At 42.2% G+C, this 20,516-nt stretch overlaps 1 protein-coding gene across 3 annotated transcripts in view; it reads left to right on the forward strand.

The window, feature by feature from the left end:
• The window catches only part of LOC129860196 (CUB and sushi domain-containing protein 1-like), a 588,526-nt gene that overhangs the window by 530,530 nt on the left and 37,480 nt on the right, over positions 1-20,516 (forward strand). For all 3 annotated transcript variants that reach the window (XR_008760312.1, XM_055930581.1, XM_055930589.1), the window contains exons 43-53: positions 1,357-1,534; positions 2,074-2,219; positions 2,561-2,641; positions 3,864-3,977; positions 4,805-4,993; positions 5,145-5,291; positions 7,086-7,274; positions 8,175-8,360; positions 8,906-9,100; positions 11,265-11,438; positions 11,801-11,974. Coding sequence is in view for 2 of the 3 variants with exons in the window: in XM_055930581.1 (XP_055786556.1) it covers positions 1,357-1,534; positions 2,074-2,219; positions 2,561-2,641; positions 3,864-3,977; positions 4,805-4,993; positions 5,145-5,291; positions 7,086-7,274; positions 8,175-8,360; positions 8,906-9,100; positions 11,265-11,438; positions 11,801-11,974 (1,773 nt within the window). In the remaining variant the exon portion in view is untranslated. The remainder of the gene's footprint in view (positions 1-1,356; positions 1,535-2,073; positions 2,220-2,560; positions 2,642-3,863; positions 3,978-4,804; positions 4,994-5,144; positions 5,292-7,085; positions 7,275-8,174; positions 8,361-8,905; positions 9,101-11,264; positions 11,439-11,800; positions 11,975-20,516) is intronic.

Consider the following 20,516-nt stretch of genomic DNA (forward strand, 5'->3'; position numbering starts at 1 on the left):
AAAGTGGTATTCGTAAATTGTTGGTCCAGCTACAACTGCTTTGTAAATCGCATGTTGACATTGGTTGAGAAGATGCCTTGGACAATTAAGGTAACATTTACATGGCTAATTACGATAGCTGATGTGCTTAATTAGTATGACTGTATTTGTAAAAGTATACTTGAAATACAATATAAATATTTGTTTAAAGAAAATACAGGAATTGTATTTCAAATAACATTTTAGTATAATTCTAATTTATGAGAAATATACGTAATATTTACCTGAGGTGTATTTGAAGTATATTTGTTTTTGCTCTTTATCTATACTAAGACAATACTTAAGTACAAAAAAGTGTCCCAATTTAGATAATTATAAGTGTGTTTAATATACTTAAATGCTCATAAAATACAAATAAAATTGACAATGCAATATATGTATTTAAAATGGTTCCAATTTAGATTATTTTAAACGTACTTAAAATGCAAAAAAAAATATGATTCATGTATATTTAAAAAATTTGAATAATCCCGCTTGCGGTCCCTCATTCAACCACACCTTTCAGCATCATTATAGTGTGTTTTTGCAGTGTATTTGGTATGTTCGGTTCTTGTTGAAGTATCTAAAGTCATTGCCACTTTTCCCTTTAGTTTCAAAGCTCAATGTGCAGAATTGACTAATCCCGGAAAACAGGGAAAGAGACAGCAGGATAGTACAATAAAGTGTGAGGTTTACTCTGTTGTCAATACTGTCAAAACTCATGTTTGCTGCTCATATTTTATCAACAAGTAGTAGAGTATACAGAATTTACCAGCAAATATTTGAAATGAAGGTTCAATTGGTGAAGTAATGCTCTTAAATTGTTAGCAGACAAAGCCAAGCAAAGCTACTGAGACCAATCCACTTAACATCTATTCCCACTACATGCTACACATACCCTCTGTGTGTAACGGTCGTCATAGTCGTTCTCCTCCTCAGACGAGGAGGAGCATGGATCGGACCAACACGCGGAGTGGTTAGTGTTCATAATGATTTAATATAACAAAACTGAACACTGAATTACAAAACAAATAAACGAAGTGCAGAAACCTATACAGTACCGTGTGGTGAAAAACACAAACACGGAAACAAACACCCACAACACACACGTGAAACCCAGGCTGCCTAAGTATGATTCTCAATCAGGGACAACGATTGACAGCTGCCTCTGATTGAGAATCATACCCGGCCGAACACAAACATCCCAACATAGAAAATCACACATAGACAAACCCACCCAACTCACGCCCTGACCAACTAAATAAATACAAGACAAAAGAAAACAGGTCAGGAACGTGACACTGTGATAATACTGCTCCCTCTTCCCTTCTAATGCAGCTCCATGTGGCTACAACATGACAGCTCAGAATGGCACCATATTCTCGCCTGAATACCCAAATGAGTACCCTAACTCACAGGACTGCACCTGGCTTATCATCGTGCCACATGGACATGGCATTTACATCAACTTCACCCTGCTTCAGACAGAGCCTGTCACGGATTACATTGCTGTATGGTAAGGGACTAATGGTTTTCACAACACCCGTCGGTTAATCCATTGGCTGATATGTATTTTCGGTGGAGAACTACCATTTACGTCACAGCATAGGAAGACGAAAGAGTTATACTAAGAATACAGGAAACAAATAATCATATTACTGTACAGTACATGTTGCCTTAATTCCCTTTACTAGTGAAGATGCACTTGAATGTCACAATAGAATACTCTGCAGCACTCGAGAGTGGATTAAAACACTGTATATCAATGGGGAAAATACACACTTTTTGCCACAATACAGACCTCTGAGTTATATAAGTTACTACTATTCAAAGCCATTAAAAGAGGCCAGTAGTCAGTAAAGCCATATTTTTTTTGCTTTTTCATTCAACAGTGTGTAATTTAATGTTTTTATCTGAAAGTGAGCACAAATATTGCTGTAGATTTGAGAACAAATCAATTCAACCAAGACACACTGAAATGCTGGACATTATTGCACTCTTTAACGTGTGCATTATAAATGTAATGCATTTTCAATGCCTTCTGGTCTCTTCCAGGGATGGCCCTGAGCAGAGCTACCCACAACTTGGGATTTTCAGTGGTAATACAGCGCTAGAGTCAGCCTACAGTTCTTTCAATCAGGTCCTTATCAAGTTTCACAGTGACTTCTCCACAAGTGGATTCTTTGTCCTCAATTTCCATGGTTAGTTTCTCTTCCAAATCAAACATGTTGTAGCTAAAATGCAATACTGTTAAGGCTTGCTGAATACCTGTTTAAAAATATATCAGAAATAAAGTATTCTCATGTTTTTACTATGAGATTGGGTAAGTGTAGTACATTTTAGTGTTGCAGTTTTTATTTATATATCCCTTTTATTTGTTGTATAACCTATCTCTTGTGGGTGACATTTGATTATGATGTTTTTCAAATGGATAAAATGATAGTGTGAAATAATGTGATTTGAGGGATAATTTTTCTATGTTGTAGCCATAATTTGCAAACAGTTTTTGGCAAAATACTTATTATTTCTTTCTCTCCTCCAGCCTATCGTCTGAAGAAATGCCCACCTCCCCCAACAGTGGAAGAAGCTGAAATAGTATATGAAGATCAAGATTATGAAATAGGTTAGTGTGAACCAGGGAGATGATAAACACTGGGTTATCCACATATTCATCGTTTATTACTATCAGTGGAACGCCAGGCAGTGATCCGCTACTTGTTTCAGTTCAACATGTTCCTATGTGACTTTGAATCAAAGAGGGTTTACTGTACCATGGTAGTGTGTGATCCTCATTTTTGCTCAGGGTTGAAGGGGAAATATAATTGAAATGTGTTACATACATACTGTCACCAATGCTGCAGTTTTTAGACAACCATGTTAGGGTAATAACCAGTGTTGTAGTATTCAAGACCAGTCTCGGTCTCGAGTCCAGTCTCGAGACACATATTGAGTGTCTCGGTCTTGTCTCGGTGTCAGATACATTTTTACTTGGTCTCAGACAATGAGGACTTGTCATTTCTTTCTGAGACCAACCGAGACTAGCGGAGTGAAAGATTCAGAATTATCAGCTCCCATTCAGTCAGCCCATTAAACCTCTTTGCCAGACGAAATATCCACACTCCTTCATGACTATCTTATTGCCTATTGAAACCTGGGCTTACTACTTTACTCGTAACATTACTGTCCTTTACTTTCGTTGAAAAATATTCTCAAACTTTGTCGCGCAAATCAGAATTTCCTTGATTTGCTGGTAGGGAAGAGCGGAGGACATTGTTTGTAAGTTGCACGCTCATTATTAGTAAGGGGAGACCGGGGGAATTTGTAACATGGCTTTTTATCTATTATAGACCTGTTCGGGTTAGTGGTAATTTATGAGTGGCTCTCTATTTGACCTCAGCATACTTTTTCTCACCATTCTGAATGTCTAAAGAATCCATGTTGTTCTGAAGTATGAACACAGAAATACTGGACATTTTGACCTCTTAATATGGTGACGATTTGACACAATTACAATTACAACCATGGTCTTGAATTGGACTCACATTGTTCTGGTCTTGACTTGGTCTCGGACCCCTCGCCCCCCCTCCCGGTCTCGGTCTTGACTCGGTCTCGCCCCACCCTCCGATCTTGGTCTTGACTCTGACTTTATTTGCTCCAGTCTTGAATCGGTCTCGCTTTACGGTAGGTGGTCTCGAACACAACACTGGTTATTACACAGGCTGTTGTGTAATATAACATTTGTTATGCCTCTAGAGACAATACCCTTAATATCCAATGTAGGTTTCCATCAGACGTTGATAATGTCACATCTGCTATAAGACGTATTAAATAATTATTTTGTCCAGGAGACATTGTGAAGTATCGCTGCTTCCCTGGATTTACCCTGGTAGGCAACAGTGAGCTTACCTGTAAACTCAACTCTCATCTCCAGTTTGAGAGTCCTCCGCCTACTTGTGAAGGTAAGAGAATGTTCTGACCAGAATATTTGGATTATTATTATTTTATTTTTTTCTTGGAAAGGAAAGTTATAACAGGAGGTGAACTTTCAGTCCAGATAGTTCCAATAAATGATTTATGTTATCTGCTTTTACAAGCATGGCAGTTTGCTACCCTTTGACATTCTATACAAATCTATGCACATTTCCCCCCGAATACAACAGGTGTACACCTTACAGTGAAATGCTTACTTACCGAGATCCTTGTTCCCTTGCATCCTTGTGATGACTCCGTTATACTACAGTATTAGTATGCATTGTTCCAAGGTGTGTATCACCCTGTTAAAAAACAAACAGCCCTTTTTTGTCATGGTAGTGCACTGCTGCTAGAGCCTGTGTCTCTTTGTAATCAGAGCTCTAACAGAAGTGAGTCACAGATTTAATGGCTTATTCATACATATCATTTCTAATTATAGTGCCAACGCGATGACACAGATGGGAGGCAGCACTATGTCTCTATTAAAGCACAGCACAAAGCACTACCAAGCCTTTTTTGGAGAGATAGAGAAGCAGAGCAGTTTCCTTGAATTTTGTAATTCCATAATGGAGCTAAGCAGCTATGGTCCATTCGGCTTGTTTTCATTGTTATTTGCCCACATTGTAGAATATGAAAATGTTAAATCCATTCACATTATTTATTGTCGTAGATCATTAACCCTAAGCTCATTTTGATTTGCATCCTGAAGAGGTTCACAAGAACTACAGTTGAGGTGATAAAGATGTGTACTGTAGCAACAATTACCTTTTTCTCATGAGTAATTTTTGTCTGCTTGTGTTTGTTGTGCTTTTAGCCCAGTGTCCTGCAAATGAAGAACGCGCCTTCTCATCTGGGGTTATCCTTAGTCCAGGTTTCCCTAAAAACTACCCCAACTCTCAGACCTGCTCCTGGGTCATCAGAGTTCAACCTGCGTACACTATTTCCATCTTCGTGGAGATGTTTCAGAGTGAGAAGCAGTTCGACGAACTTGAGATCTTTGACGGTAGTTTCCTTTTCCAACAGCCAACTAAGTCACATGCATTGTTTTTTTTGTGCAGTTTTCAAATGTTTATCTAATGTCAGCGATGTGTGATTTAAAAAAAATATTCCACGACGAGCACTGTAATGTTTTAGTGTTTATTTTTATCCGTTAGGACCATCTGGCCAGAGCCCTTTGCTGGTGGCCCTTAGTGGAAATCACTCCACACAGTTAAACTTTACAAGCAAGACCAACCACCTTTACCTGAGATGGTCCACTGATCATGCAACCAGCAAAAGAGGGTTCAAAATCCGATACACAGGTTTGTAGTGCAAAACCATATGTTTCCTTTTGCGATAAGACATTATATGTTTCACAATTGCTTTGGGGATGCCTACAGCATTGCATCAATTTTTATAAGGACTGACTGTTATGTTTCAAGACAACTTCTACCCCCATGCCATCAGACTGCTAAATAGCCATATGACTGCTAAATAGTTAGTTAATGTTTACCTGGACTATCTTCACTGACCCTATCTTGCATTGACTCTATGCACACTCACAATACTACAGTATATACTGTATAGAGACTTTATACACACACACACTACACTGACACTCACATAAAACTCACACACATTTACATACACACAAACGTATACTGAGAATACAAACACAACACAAACACACTTAAACAAACACACACACACACACACACTTTTACACCCATAATTTGCTGCTGCTACTCAGTTCTTTATTTTACTCTTATTATTATCTATGCTGATGCCTAGTCACTTTACCCTGCCTTCGTGTACATACAGTATCTACTTCAAATACCTCATACCGCTGCACATTGATCTGGTACTGGTACTCCCTGTTTATAGCATCTTGTGCATTTTATTCCTCTTGTGTTATTTTTAATTTTTAATGATAATTGTTTTACTCTGCATCGTTGGAAAGTGCTTGTAAGCAAGCATTTCACATTTAAGTCTACACCTGTTGTATTCAGCACATGTGACAAATCCAATTTGATTTGATTTTACGAATTCTAAAACATTTGAACTACAGTACATTCAAAATGGGGGAAAAGCACCATAGCCTTTTCCTCTTGTATGGGTGTCAGAGAATATTATACACCATCCTCTGTCCTCTGAGGCAGTTGCTTTGGATCCAATTTAGGTCAAAGAGTGTGAGGAAGTCAGACCTTTCCAAGTTAGCCCTCATTAGGCTGGGCCCAGACATGTATACCTGTAGGGATCCTTTTGCAAGTCCTCCATAATAGAGGTCAAAGATCCCATAATGAATTTGGCTGAATAACTGCCATGTCCAGTGACTCAAACAGACATTTTCACCAATGACCAAACATGATATATAGCTCACAAAGCCCAGTGGCCATGATTACTTTCCATTTATTTTCTCTCCCTCTGCCTTTTCTGTCACTTTTCTGCTCTCTATTCATTTTAGTCGATCCTTTTGCCATTCCAGCCCCTGTGCTGGTTATTATTCCAGTTCGTTTCCACGTTTCCCTATTTTTTCAATTTGCCATCCCTTGTGCGATGGAGAAAAAAGGCGTGATTCGGGGTAAAACATGGTTACATTGCATTGAGGCCTGACGTGTCAGAATGAGTGATGGTTTCTGAAGGCTTCAGAATGGCTACCACGGTGCCGTCAGACTGTGTAAAAGGCTTTTTAAATAATGCAGGGATGTTGAACACAGACAGGGTAATACACCTCTGCTTGATCTTTACAAAACTGCTTTGGGAGCAAATAAGTCTTTACCCAGCCAGGGGATTTTTTCCCTTTGTCTTTAACAGTCCATTGGGCATTCATCAAAGTAAATTAGAATGATATGCTGCCTGGAGTTTTAACATGTGGTCTAATCACCCAGAACCTAGACTCAACCATTTAGCCCGATTAATGGTTTTAATTTAGGGCAGGGGATTTTGAGAATTCTGGAAAATACTTATGTAATGTCATGTTATACTAATGTAATGTAATGTAAAGTACTAATATATATGTAATATAAAGTACTAATGTATATGTAGCGTATGCCGTTAATAATTTAGATGGTGGCATGATATAGAAACACTTAAAATGCTCTTTCTTTTCAATGTAGCTCCTTATTGTAGCATTAATGAGCCACCTGGAAATGGAGGGGTGCTTAATCGAACAAGAGAGCGCCCAGGAAGCAAGCTGCAGTACTATTGTTATGCTGGCTACAGGCTAGTGGGCCCCAGAAATTCCACCTGCCGGTTGCATCGGAATGGGCTGTATCATTGGGATGCCCCAGCTCCACTATGTCAAGGTAATGCAGAGCTGCGAATTACATTTACTGACTTGAGGGGGATTCACTTTAATCTTATGTCTGGGGGCTCCCTTGTGTCAGAATGTGGAGATGTGTTTGTGTCTGCACAAATCTGGAGGAGTTGTGACTCATTGTCTTTCTCCATTCATTTTTCTCTTTCTCTTCAACATAGCAGGCTACAATTCATTAATATTTCCTAATATCATACTGTAGCTAGAAAATATATTATAATGAGTCTTCTAACAAACTTTGTTCAGAAGTATATCATTGACAGTTATGTAACTGACCCTTTTTCTATTATGTTAATTAGTGTGACAGCCTGTTGCTTTAAGCAAAGGAGATGTATATTTGCATAAAGGAATAGAGGATAAGTTGGAGCTAATTACTTCTGGGGGTTGTATCTGTACATGCCTGTTTAAGAGCATGCAAGGCAATTATCTCTTTAAAAGGTACTGTGTCCCCTCATTTGTGGTAAACTACAGGTGGGTAAGTAGCGTACAAAACAATAGAACTGTTTGTTATTCTCACTAAACCTGATTGTAAATTATAATTTGATTAGATGAGATTGATTGTTCCATTTGCACAGTATTCTGAACATGGTATTTGAATGGTAAATGTGTGTTTAAGCAAATGAATGCCACAATCTTCAAGGGAAATATCTGGTTTCCATAGTACCCTAATAGTTGGAACATACACACTTTGCTTACTTACTCTTTATCCCCTTTGAGATATAATGCCACTATAGTCAGAACACTTCACGTTATACCCTTTTATTAGAAGTGGCCATAGTGTCCACTAATTATGTGCCATAATTTCTGTAAGTGCTGAGAGTAATCCATGCAGCTGAGGTCATCGTTTGATAAGTATCATATTAATATTTTAATGTCTTTCCATCTGCAGCTTTATCTTGTGGAATCCCTGAGTCTCCTGCCAATGGTTCATTCCATGGTTTCCAGTACACTGTGGGAAGCAAAGTGAATTACCAGTGCAATGAAGGGTACAGGATGGAGACAAGTCTCCCCACAAGCACCGTCTGTCTAGAGAATGGGACATGGAGCAACGCTGCACACCCACCTCTTTGTTTACGTGAGAAAAATAACCTTTGTTTCTATGCCAACAGTATGATAAATTCCCCTGCCTCATTGAGCCACTGCAGTCAATGCAGGTCTCATTAATGTTCTCCTTAGAGAGTAATGTGGAGCAGGTAACGGCTGAGATGAGAGCAATAATGACTAGATTGTTGCAGTTAAGCACTCACAAAAAACAACTGGTAGGATGCAACGCGCCCCCTCAGGTCTGCATCATCACAAACACACTAAGCAATCATGTTGGAGTCATTTTGGGACATGACTGTATAAATTACATTTTAATACCTGAATGAATGTGATGTATGTGAATACAGTATATATAACATACTTTTATACTCATTATATTTTATAGTTTTATATCATAAAGTGCTTTGGCATTTCTCAGTTTTAACAATAGATACTGGACAGATTCATAATGCAGATAAGGCTTTTAGAATATTACATCGGCAAATATGGAGAAGGAAATGGAGAAATGTTTCTCTATCATGTCTGGCTTTTTGAGTGTGTTCTATTGAATCTAGCATGTTCTCTCTCCCCCCACAGCGATCCAGTGCCCTTACATTGAGAGCATGCTCTCAGAACACATGGTGTGGCGGCTGATCTCGGGGTCACTGAATGAATTTGGATCTCAGATAATGCTGAGCTGCACTCCTGGCTTCTACCTGGGAGGCAGGAGGACCATCAAGTGCTTAGCTAATGGAACCTGGGCTGGAATCCAGGAGAGGTCTACCTGCAAGAGTAAGATACAGACTGTACATCTACCACCAGGCTGCACTGCTTAGAGTTCTGGAAAAATAATAGGAAATAATAATAATAGTTATATTAATAGTACCTTGTTCTAATTACTGAGAGCAATTTCATTGTCTGGCCAGAGCTGTTATTCACACTGGCAGTTAACACGTCTGAAATCCTTCCTCTTTGTGGCTCCCAGTGTATTTCTGGACGGATGCATTCATAATCTGCAGGATCTGGTGTGGGAGCTGGGAAGTCACAAGGCAGTATCCAATCATTTGTTTTGGTCACAGCCCTCCCTATTTCCTCTGCATAGACGTGCTGAGTAAACAATAAACTGTAGTGGCGATGAAGTAATCAGGGAAATACGATCCGGCTAATTAGAGGTCAGAGGGAGAAGATAAATATTCTGATTAGCGGGGACTTAATATGTTTACATGCCATGGTGAACATTGTAACGGTTTTGACTTGAGGTTATTGTTTGCAGGGGTGCCAGGTAGGTTGTGCCTACCAGAGAAAACAGTGAATGAGTCCCGTCTGGTCCGTCAAGTCTACACCAATACAAAGGACTCATGTAAAAGTCAGGATGGACATACACTTTTCATAAACCCTTAAAACATTGGAAATAACTTCAAAACAATTGTATTATTTTGTGTGGGTTGTATTACCAACATAAATGATCACACACATAATAATTTAACAAACAACTAGCTCTGGTTCCTCAAGAAAAGTCCCGTACCTCAGGCCTAAAAGAGTCCAGCCCGGTAAATGAGTTAAGTGAACTCAAGGGACCTTATTCACGCAATGTTTGGCCATTCATAAAGTGTAGCGTAAACCCAGTCTCAATCATACAATCAGAATGTCAAACTCTTTTACCACACAACCATTAAGATTATCAAATCTCAGTAAGTCTTCAACTACAACTGACCACATAAATCATCACGGTATACATCACAATAAAACAAATGTAATCCGTATGCAAAATAGTTGTCGTCAATCGGTCAGTTAGACAATCCAATCCGGCCACGAAGAACCAGAGGAGAGCAACTGAGATGTGTAGTCCAAAGGAAGCAATGAGTGGATCCGATCCTGGTTAAACTTGAGACAAGGCTACAAAGCACACTTTTAAATACAACAAAACAAACGGAGTAAAGAAGCTTCGGAACTGAGGGTTGAACACATCCTCCTTCGCACCACCATCACAACCCCCTTTTGCGCAGCTGATGCTGGCTATTTCATTGGGAATTAAAGGGGAAGCGTTGAGACAGTTCAGACAAATTCAGAGCCGTCACAACATGCAAAGGTACATTGTTCTTGGCTTTGATTGGGTGCGTCTAGGAGCCCCTGATATTTTCTGATCGTTCCATGAGTGCCTTTTTTACAGGGAAGACAATATGCTGGATGAGTACTCATTTGTATGTATAGCCAATGCACTTACATACTCGGTTTAGCGCACAGGTGTCAAACTCATTCCACGGGGGGCCGAGTGTCTGCGGGTTTTCGCTCCTCCCTTGTACTTGATTGATGAATTAACATCACTAATTAGTTAGGAACTCCCCACACCTGGTTGTCTAGGGCTTTATTGAAAGGAAAAACCAAAAACCTGCAGACACTAGGCCCTCCGTGGAATGAGTTTGACACCCCTGGTTTAGCGCCTCTTTTTATTCATGTGGTGAACCAGACTGTATTTGAATTGAAAGAAGGTGAATACACACAGTGATCCACAGGGCACTGCTCTGCATAGTTCATCAAAAGTTCACCCTCTTTAGTCATTCCACTTGAATCTAGTAGACAAACAAATAAGCACAATGTAGCATACATTAGAACGATATGACAAAACAGAAAGAGGGGTAATATACAGTATAATGTCTGTTGGCATAATGGCCAGCAATGTGTGTTTACATAAGGTAGTTGCATATTCAAATTATTGTAACATTTACAGGTAATTTGTTCGGGCTGAATCAATCAGCTGCTGTAAGACACGTTTCACTTCCCCATTTAGTGTTCTAGAACAAATACACAATACTCTGCATACCTTTCATCCGGGATATCTAGTAACTAGATCAAAATGATTCGCTAATCATTCCTCATTGTGGAATTTGTTTCCACTCAGGCACAGTGGCGTGCAACCACGTATAACCCAGTCTCTGATTGTCTGTGTCACTTCCAGTTATCTCGTGTGGGGACCTCCCCTCTCCTCCCTATGGCAACAAGATAGGAACCCTGATTACGTTTGGCGCCACAGCGATCTTCATGTGTAATACGGGATACACACTGGTTGGGTCACATGTGAGGGAATGTGGGGCCAACGGGCTCTGGAGTGGAGTGGAAACCAAATGTCTTGGTACAGTATAAATGGTTTTCTAATGCTTAAGTTTTCTTTCTTTTCTCATCCTGGACGAGCCCCAAAATTGTATCATCCTGGACAAGTCCCCAAGTTTATGTTGTTGTAAGACCCCCAAATGGGCTAGCACATCTTTATGGTTTTCACATCATTATGCCAGAAACTCATTAAGATTTATCAGGTTACAGTTGTGTTTACAGTTTCAAACTCTTGAAGGTCATGATTTCTCTTCAATTACCAGCGTCCCAAATTTTATGTAGGGAACTTTTTATATTGATAATTCTATCCATGAGATTGAGACTATTTTACGTTTTATCTAACTGAAAATATTATGCAAATATTTGGTTTATTCTCCCTTCTAGCTGGCCACTGTGACTCCCCTGATCCAATCATCAATGGTCATATCAGTGGAGATGGCTCCAGTTATCGTGACACTGTTGTCTATCAGTGCAACCTGGGCTTTCGCCTTATTGGAACATCGGTTCGGATCTGTCAACAGGACCACAGATGGTCTGGACAAGCTCCTGTTTGTGTTCGTAAGTGCAATAACTTTAGTTTTTTTAATTGTTCCTATCGATTCTCCCTTAACAATCAGAGATGTACAGGAATTCTCCACCTTCAGGTGGTGGGCTGATGCTTAAAAACGTGAAGTTGATCGATCCTTGTCAAGGGAGGAGCTGATTTTTTTTTTATATGACAGTAAAACATTCTTATGATGACTGTAACATTTGTTGTCACCTTCAGTTCTTGCACGCTTTCTCATAAAAAGTATACTTCAACACTGTCTTCTCAGGCAAATTTGCCAAACTGCTGAACTTGGAACCAATCAGAACTCCCGTATATTCCCCATGTGACGAAGGCAGCCAATAGCCTGCTTCTATAGAAGATGTAAATGCAGCCTCATGTGTGTGATGAAATAAGATAAATATCTTGAGTGCACTTGAAATATTCCACTGGGCACAGACTTCAATTCAATGTTTTCAGTATTCCATGTTGGTTCAATGTAATTTCATTGAAATGATGTGGAAACAATGTTAATTCAGCCAGTCTGTGCCCAGGGGGATGCAGCATGCAATACAAATTGTCTTGATTGTTTGAAGAAGTAACTTCGTTAATCACACGCCAGGCCTGGTATTCATAGATGCCTTTGAAAAGGCTTTTGTCACACCCTGATCTGTTTCACCTGGCTTGGTGATTGTTTCCACCCACCATCAGGTGTCTCCTGTTTTCCCCATTAGTCCCCAGTGTATTTATCCCTGCGTTTCCTGTCTCTCTGTGCCAGTTTGTCTTGTTTTGCCAAGTCAACCAGTGTTTCTCCTAGCTCCTATTTTTCCCAGTCTCTGTTTTTTCTAGCCCTCCTGGTTTTGACCCTTGCCTGTCCTGATGCCGTATCCAACTGCCTGACCACTCTGCCTGTTCTGACCTCGAGCTTGCCTATCCCCTTGTACTGTTTGGACTCGGACCTGTTCACTGAACCCCTGACTGTCCAGACCTCGAGCCTGCCTATGCCCTGGTACTGTTTCGATTCTTACCTGGTTTATGAACTCTCGCCTATCCCCAACCTGCCTTTTGCCTACCCCTTTTGGTGTAATAAATATCGGAGCTCAACCATCTGCCTCCTGTGTCTGCATAAGGGTCTCGCCTTGTGCCCTTATAGCTTTTGATAAAGTAAGACTGGAATTTTTATATACAGCGCATTCTGAAAGTTTTTAGACCCCTTGACTTCCACATTTTGTAATATTCAGCCTTATTTTAAAATGGATTAAATACAATTTTTTTCCTCATCAATCTACATACAATACCCCATAATGACAAAGCAAAATCAGGTTTAGACAATTTTGCAAATACATTTTTTAAATAAATAAAAATACATTATTACATAAATATTTAGATCCTTTGCTATGAGACTCAAAATTGAGCTCAGGTGCATCCTGTTTCCATTGATCATTCTTGAGATCTTCCTACAACTTGATTGGAGTACACCTGTGGTAAATTCAATTGATTGGACATGATTTGGAAAAGGCACACACCTGTCTCTATACTGTAGGGTCCCACAGTTGACAGTGCATGTCAAAGCAAAAACCAAGACATGTGGTCGAACGAATTGTCCGTAGAGCTCCGAGACAGGGTACCAAAATATAATATAAGGTCCCACAGCTGACAGTGCATGTCAGAGCAATTGTGCGTAGAGCTCCGAGACATGATTGTGTCGAGGCACAGATCTGGGGAAGAGTACCAACACATTTCTGCAGCATTGGAGGTCCACAGGAATGCAGTGGCCTCCATCATTCTTAAATGGAAGACGTTTGGCACCATCAAGACAATTCCTAGAGCTGGACGCCCGGCTAAACTGAGCAATCGGGGGGGGATTCTTAGTCAGGGAGGTGACCAACAACCTGATGGTCAGTCTGACAAAGCTCCAGAGTTCCTCTGTGGAGATGGGAGAACCTTCCAGAAGGACAACCATCTCTGCACAACTCCACCAATAAGCACTTTATGGTAGTGGCAAGATGGAAGCCACTCTACAGTAAAAGGCACCTGACAGCCCGCTTGAAGTTTGCCAAAAGACACTTAAAGGACTCTGACCATGAGAAACAGGTTTGATGAAACCAAGATTAAGCGTCACGTCTGGAGGAATCGTGGCACCATCCCTACGGTGAAGCATGGTAGTGGAAGCATCATGCTGTGGCTTTGGAACAAGTCTCTAAATGTCCTTGAGTGGCCCAGCCAGAGCCCGGACTTGAACTTAATCGAACAACTCTGAAGAGACCTGAAAATAGCTGTGCAGCGACGCTCCCCATCCAACCTGACAGAGCTTGAGAGGATCTGCGAGAAGAATGGGAGAAACTCCTCAAACATTACCCGCAAAACACCAGTCTCAACGTCAACAGTGTAGAGGTGACTCTCCAGGATGCTTGTCTTCTAGGCAGAGTTGGGGAAAAAAGCCATATCTCAGACAAGCCAATCGAAAGAAAAGATTAAGATGGGCAAAAGAACACAGACACTGGACAGAGGAACTCTGCCTGGAAGCCCAGCATCCTGAATTCGGCTCTCCACTGTTGATGTTAAGACTGGTGTTTTGCGGGTACTATTTAATGAAGCTGACAGTTGAGGACTTGTGAGGTGTCTGTTTCTCAAACTAGACACTAATGTACTCTCTCTTGCTCAGTTGTGCACCGGGGCCTCTCACTCCTCTTTCTATCCTGGATAGAGACAGTTTGCGCTGTTCTGTGAAGGGTGTAGTACACAGCGTTGCACGAGATCTTCAGTTTCTTGGCAATTTCTCGCATGGAATAGCCTTCATTTCTCAGAACAAGAATAGACTGACGAGTTTCAGAAGAAATTTCTTTGTTTCTGTCCATTTTGAGACTGTAATCGAACCCACAAATGCTGATGCTCCAGATACTCAACTAGTCTAAAGAAGGTCAGTTTTATTGCTTCTTTAATCAGAACAACAGTTTTCAGCTGTGCTAACATAATTGCAAAAGGATTTTCTAATGATCAATTAGCCTTTTAAAATGATAAACTTGGATTAGCTACTGTAACACAATGTGCCATTGGAACACAGGAGTGATGGTTACTGATAATGGGCCTCTGTATGTCTTTGTAGATAATCCATGAAAAGAAAATCAGATGTTTCCAGCTACAATAGTCCTTTACAACATTAAACATGTCTACACTGTATTTCTGATCAATTTGATGTTATTTTAATGGTCAAAAAGTGTGCTTTTCTTTAAAAAACAAGGGCATTTCTTAGTGACCCCAAACTTTTGAACGGTTGTGTATTTATACAGTACCATTCAAAAGTTTGGACACACCTACTCATTCCAGGGTTTTTCTTAATTTTATTCTACATTATAGAATAATACTGAAGACATCAAAACTATGAAATAACACCTATGGAATCATGTAGTAACCAAAAATGTGTTCTACAAATTCTACAAAGTAGCCACCCTTTGCCTTGAAGACAGCTTATAACACTCTTAGCATTCTCTCAACCAGCTTCACCTGAAATGCATTTTTCCCCCACATATGCTGAGCACTTGTTGGCTGCTTTTCCTTCACTTTGCGATCCAACTCATCCCAAACCATCTCAATTGGGTTGAGGTCAGGTAATTGTGGAGGCCAGGTCATTTGAGGTAGCGCTCCATCACTCTCATTCTTTGTCAAATAGCCCTTACGCAGCCTGTAGGTGTGTTTTGTGTCATTTTCCTGTTGAAAAACAAATGATAGTCCCATTAAGTGCAAACCAGATGGGATGGCGTATCGCTGCAGAATGTGGTGGTAAAAATGCTGGTTAAGAGTGCCTTGAATTCTAAATAAATGACTGCCAGTGTCACCAGCAAAGCACCCCCACACCATCACAACTCCTCCTCAATGCTTCACAGTGGGAACCACACATGCGGAGATCATCTGTTCACCTACTCTGTGTCTCACAAAGACAAGGCGTTTGGAACCAAAAATCTCAAATTTTGACTCATCAGATCAAAGGACAGATTTCCACCAGTCTAATGTCCATTGCTCTGGTTTCTTGCCCAAGCAAGTCTCTTTTTCTTGGTGTCCTTTAGTAGTGGTTTCTTTGCAGGAACTCGATTATGAAGGCCTGATTCACACAGTCTCCTCTGAACAGTTGATGTTGAGATATGTCTACTTGAACTCTTTGAAACATTTATTTGGGCTGCTATTTCTGAGGCTGGTAACTCGAATGAACTTATCCTCTGCAGCAGAAGTAACTCTGTGTCTTCCTTTCCTGTGGCGATCCTCATGAGAGCCAGTTTCATCATAGCGCTTGATGGTTTTTGGGACTGCATTTGAAGAAACTTTCAAAGTTCTTAAAATGTTCCGTATTGACTGACCTTTTTGTCTTAAAGTAATGATGGACTGTTGTTTCTCTTTGCTTATTTGAGCTGTTCTTGCCATAATATGGACTTGGTCTTTTACCAAATAGGGCTATATTCTGTATACCACCCCTACCTTGTCACAACACAACTGATTGGCTCAAATGCATTAAGAAGGAAAGAAATTCCACAAATTAACTTTTAAGAAGGCAAACCTGTTAATTGAAATGCATTCCAAGTGACTACACCATGAAGCTGGATGAGAGAATGCCAAGAGTGTGCAAAGCTGTCATCAAATCAAAGGGTGGCTACTTTGAAGAGTCTGACACTGTATATTCCATATGTGTTATTTCATAGTTTTGATCTCTTCACTATTATTCTACAATGTAGAAAATAGTAAAAATAAAGAAAAACCCTGGAATGAGTAGGTGTGTCCAAACTTTTAATTGTTAATGTATACAGTTGAAGTCAGAAGTTTATACATACACTTAAGTTGGTCATTAAAACTTGTTTTTCAACCACTCCACACATTTCTTGTTAACAACTATAGTTTTGGCAAGTCGGATAGGACATCTACTTTGTGCATGACACAAGTAATTTTTCTAACAATTGTTTACAGACAGATTATTTCACTTATAATTCACTGTATTACAATTCCAGTGGGTCAGAAGTTTACATACACTAAGTTGACTGTTCCTTTAAACAGCTTGGAAAATTCCAGAAAATGATGTCATGGCTTTAGAAGCTTCTGATAGGCTAATTGACATCATTTGAGTCAATTGGAGGTGTACATTTGGATGTATTTCAAGGCCTACCTTCAAACTCAGTGCCTCTTTGCTTTACATCATGGGAAAATCAGACAATATCAGCCAAGACCTCAGAAAAATAATTGTAGACCTCCACAAGTCTGGTTCATCCTTGGGAGCAATGTCCAAATGCCTGAGGGTACCACGTTCATCTGTACAAACAATAGTATGCAAGTATAAACACCATGGGACCACACAACCGTCATACCGCTCAGGAAGGAGACGCGTTCTGTCTCCTAGAGATTAACGTACTTTGGTGCGAAAAGTGCAAATCAATCCCAGAACAACAGCAAAGGACCTTGTGAAGATGCTGGAGGAAACAGGTACAAAAAGTATCTATATCCACAGTACAACAAGTCCTGTATCGAGCCAGTGCTCCAAAATCGCCATCAAAAGCAAGACTACGGTTTGCAACTGCACATGGGGACAAAGATCGTACTTTTTGGAGAAATGTCATCTGGTCTGATGAAACAAAAAAATAACTGTTTGGCCATAATGACCATCGTTATGTTTGGAGGAAAAAGGGGGAGGCTTGCAAGCTGAAGAACACCATCCCAACTGTGAAGCACGGGGGTGGCAGCATCATTTTGTGGGGGTGCTTTGCTGCAGGAGGGACTGGTGCACTTCACAAAATACATAGCATCATGAGGAAAGAAAATTATGTGCATATATTGAAGGAACATCTCAAGACATCAGTCAGGAAGTTAAAGCTTGGTCGCAAATGGGTCTTCCAAATGGACAATGACCCCAAGCATACTTCCAAAGGTGTGGCAAAATGGCTTAAGGACAACAAAGTCAAGGTATTGGAGTGGCCATCACAAAGCCCTGACCTCAATCCTATAGAAAATTTGTGGGCGGAACTGAAAAAGCGTGTGCGAGCAAGGAGGCCTACAAACCTGACTCAGTTACACCAGCTCTGTCAGGAGGAATGGGCCAAAAGTCACCCCACTTGTGGGATGCTTGTGGAAGGCTACGTGAAACGTTTGACTCAAATTAAGCAATTTAAAGGCAATGCTACCAAATACTAATTGAGTGTATGTAAACTTCTGTGCAACGATTGTCTACTTCGTTCTCCTCCTCAGACGAGGAGAGGCGAGAAGGATCTGAGGACCAATACGCAGAGTGATAGTTTTCCGACATAATGATATTTATTAAAGTAAAACGAAACACGAAAACACTATAACAGACTACAAAACAAATGAACGATGTAGACAGACCTGACTTGAGAACTTACAAACTATGAAGAACACACGAACAGGAACAGACTACATAAACGAACGAACAAACCGAAACAGTCCCGTGTGGTGCAACATACAGAGACACGGAAGACAACCACCCACAACAAACAAAGTGAAACAACCTCCCTATATATGGTTCTCAATCAGAGGAAAACGTAAAACACCTGCCTCTGATTGAGAGCCATACAAGGTCAATTAAACTTGACACTTAACATAGAACAAACACAGACTGCCCACCCAGCTCACGTCCTGACCCACTAAACACAACTATACAAAAGGAAAACCAGGTCAGGAACGCGACATTACCCCCCCAAGATGCGGACTCCGGCCGCAAAACTCAACCTCAAGGGGAGGGTTGGGTGGGCATCTGTCCACGTTGGCGGCTCCGGCTCCGGACGCTGTCCCCACACCACCATAGTCACTCCCCGCTTCTGTATCCCCCTCCCAATGACCACCCTCCTACTAAACCCACCTAAATTAAGGGGCAGCATCAGGATAAGGGGCAGCACAGGGATAAGGGGCAGCTCCGGACTGAGGTACGGCAGCTCCGGACTGATGGACGGCAGCTCCGGGCTGAGGGACGGCAGCTCCGGGCTGAGGGACGGCAGCTCCGGGCTGAGGGACGGCAGCTCCGGGCTGGACGGCTCTGGCGGATCCTGGCTGGACGGCTCTGGCGGATCCTGGCTGGACGGCTCTGGCGGATCCTGGCTGGACGGCTCTGGCGGATCCTGGCTGGACGGCTCTGGCGGGTCCTGGCTGGACGGCTCTGGCGGGTCCTGGCTGGACGGCTCTGGCTGGTCCTGGCTGGCCGGCTCTGGCTGGTCCTGGCTGGACGGCTCTGGCTGGTCCTGGCTGGACGGCTCTGGCTGGTCCTGGCTGGACGGCTCTGGCTGGTCCTGGCTGGACGGCTCTGGCTGGTCCTGGCTGGACGGCTCTGGCTGGTCCTGGCTGGCCGACGGCTCTGGCTGGTCCTGGCTGGCTGACGGCTCTGGAAAAACGGGCAGCTCTGACAGCTCGGGACAGACAGACAGACAGTTCTGGGCAGACTGGCAGTGCAGGCGGCTCTGGACAGACTGGCACACCTGTAGGGAGGAGACGGAGAGACAGCCTGGTGCGTGGGGCTGCCACAGGACCCACCAGGCTGGAGAGACCTACAGGAGGCTTGATGTTAAAAGGAGGCACCTGAAGGACCGGGCTGTGGGGGAGCACTGGAGCTCTGGTGCGCAGCCTTTGCACCACTCCCCCAGGCTGGAGTACTATTCCAGCCCGTACCCTCCAGAGTGCAGGCACAGGTTGAACCGGGCTGTGGATGAGCACTGGAGATCTAGTGCCTACTACGCGCACCTCTCTCTTAGGCTCCACTCCCACATTTGCTCGGTACGAGCGAAGCGTAGGCATAGGACGCACTGCACCCTCTCAGCGCCCCGGAGACACAGCACGCAGAGCCGGCGCAGGATACCCTAGACCGAAACTGAGTACCGGAGACCAGACGCGCTGAGCAGGCACAATACGCCCCGGCTGGATGCCCACACTCACACGACACTTTCGGGGGGCTGCCCTATAGCGCACCGGGCTATGGGCACGCACTGGCGACACCATGCGCTTAACCGCATAACACGGTGCCTGACCAGTGACGCGTTGCTTATAATAAGCACGAGGAGTGCGCTCAGGTCTGCTACCTGGCTTAGCCACACTCCTTTCTAGCCCCTTCCCCCAAAAAATTTTGGGGCTGCCTCTCGTACCTGTCCCGCTGCCTTGCTGCCTCCTCATTTCGCCGCCGCTCAGCTTTCGCTTCCTCCAGCTCAGCTTTGGGGCGGCGATACTCCCCAGCCTGTGCCCAGGGTCCTTCTCCGTTCAAGATCTCCTCCCATGTCCATGAATCCTGGGATTTCTGCGGTTGCTGTCGCTGCCCTTTTCCCCGCTGCTTGATCCTTGAGAGGTGGGTGGTTCTGTAACGATTGTCTACTTCGTCCTCCTCCTCAGACGAGGAGAGGCGAGAAGGATCTGAGGACCAATATGCAGCGTGATAGTTTTCCGACATAATGATATTTATTAAAGTAAAACGAAACACGAAAACACTATAATATATATAACAGACTACATAAACATAACAAACCGAAACAGTCCCGTGTGGTGCAACATACAGAGACACGGAAGACAACCACCCACAACAAACAAAGTGAAACAACCTCCCTA

This window comes from Salvelinus fontinalis, chromosome 1 (assembly GCF_029448725.1).
Source record: "Salvelinus fontinalis isolate EN_2023a chromosome 1, ASM2944872v1, whole genome shotgun sequence".
Classification (NCBI taxonomy): domain Eukaryota; kingdom Metazoa; phylum Chordata; class Actinopteri; order Salmoniformes; family Salmonidae; genus Salvelinus; species Salvelinus fontinalis.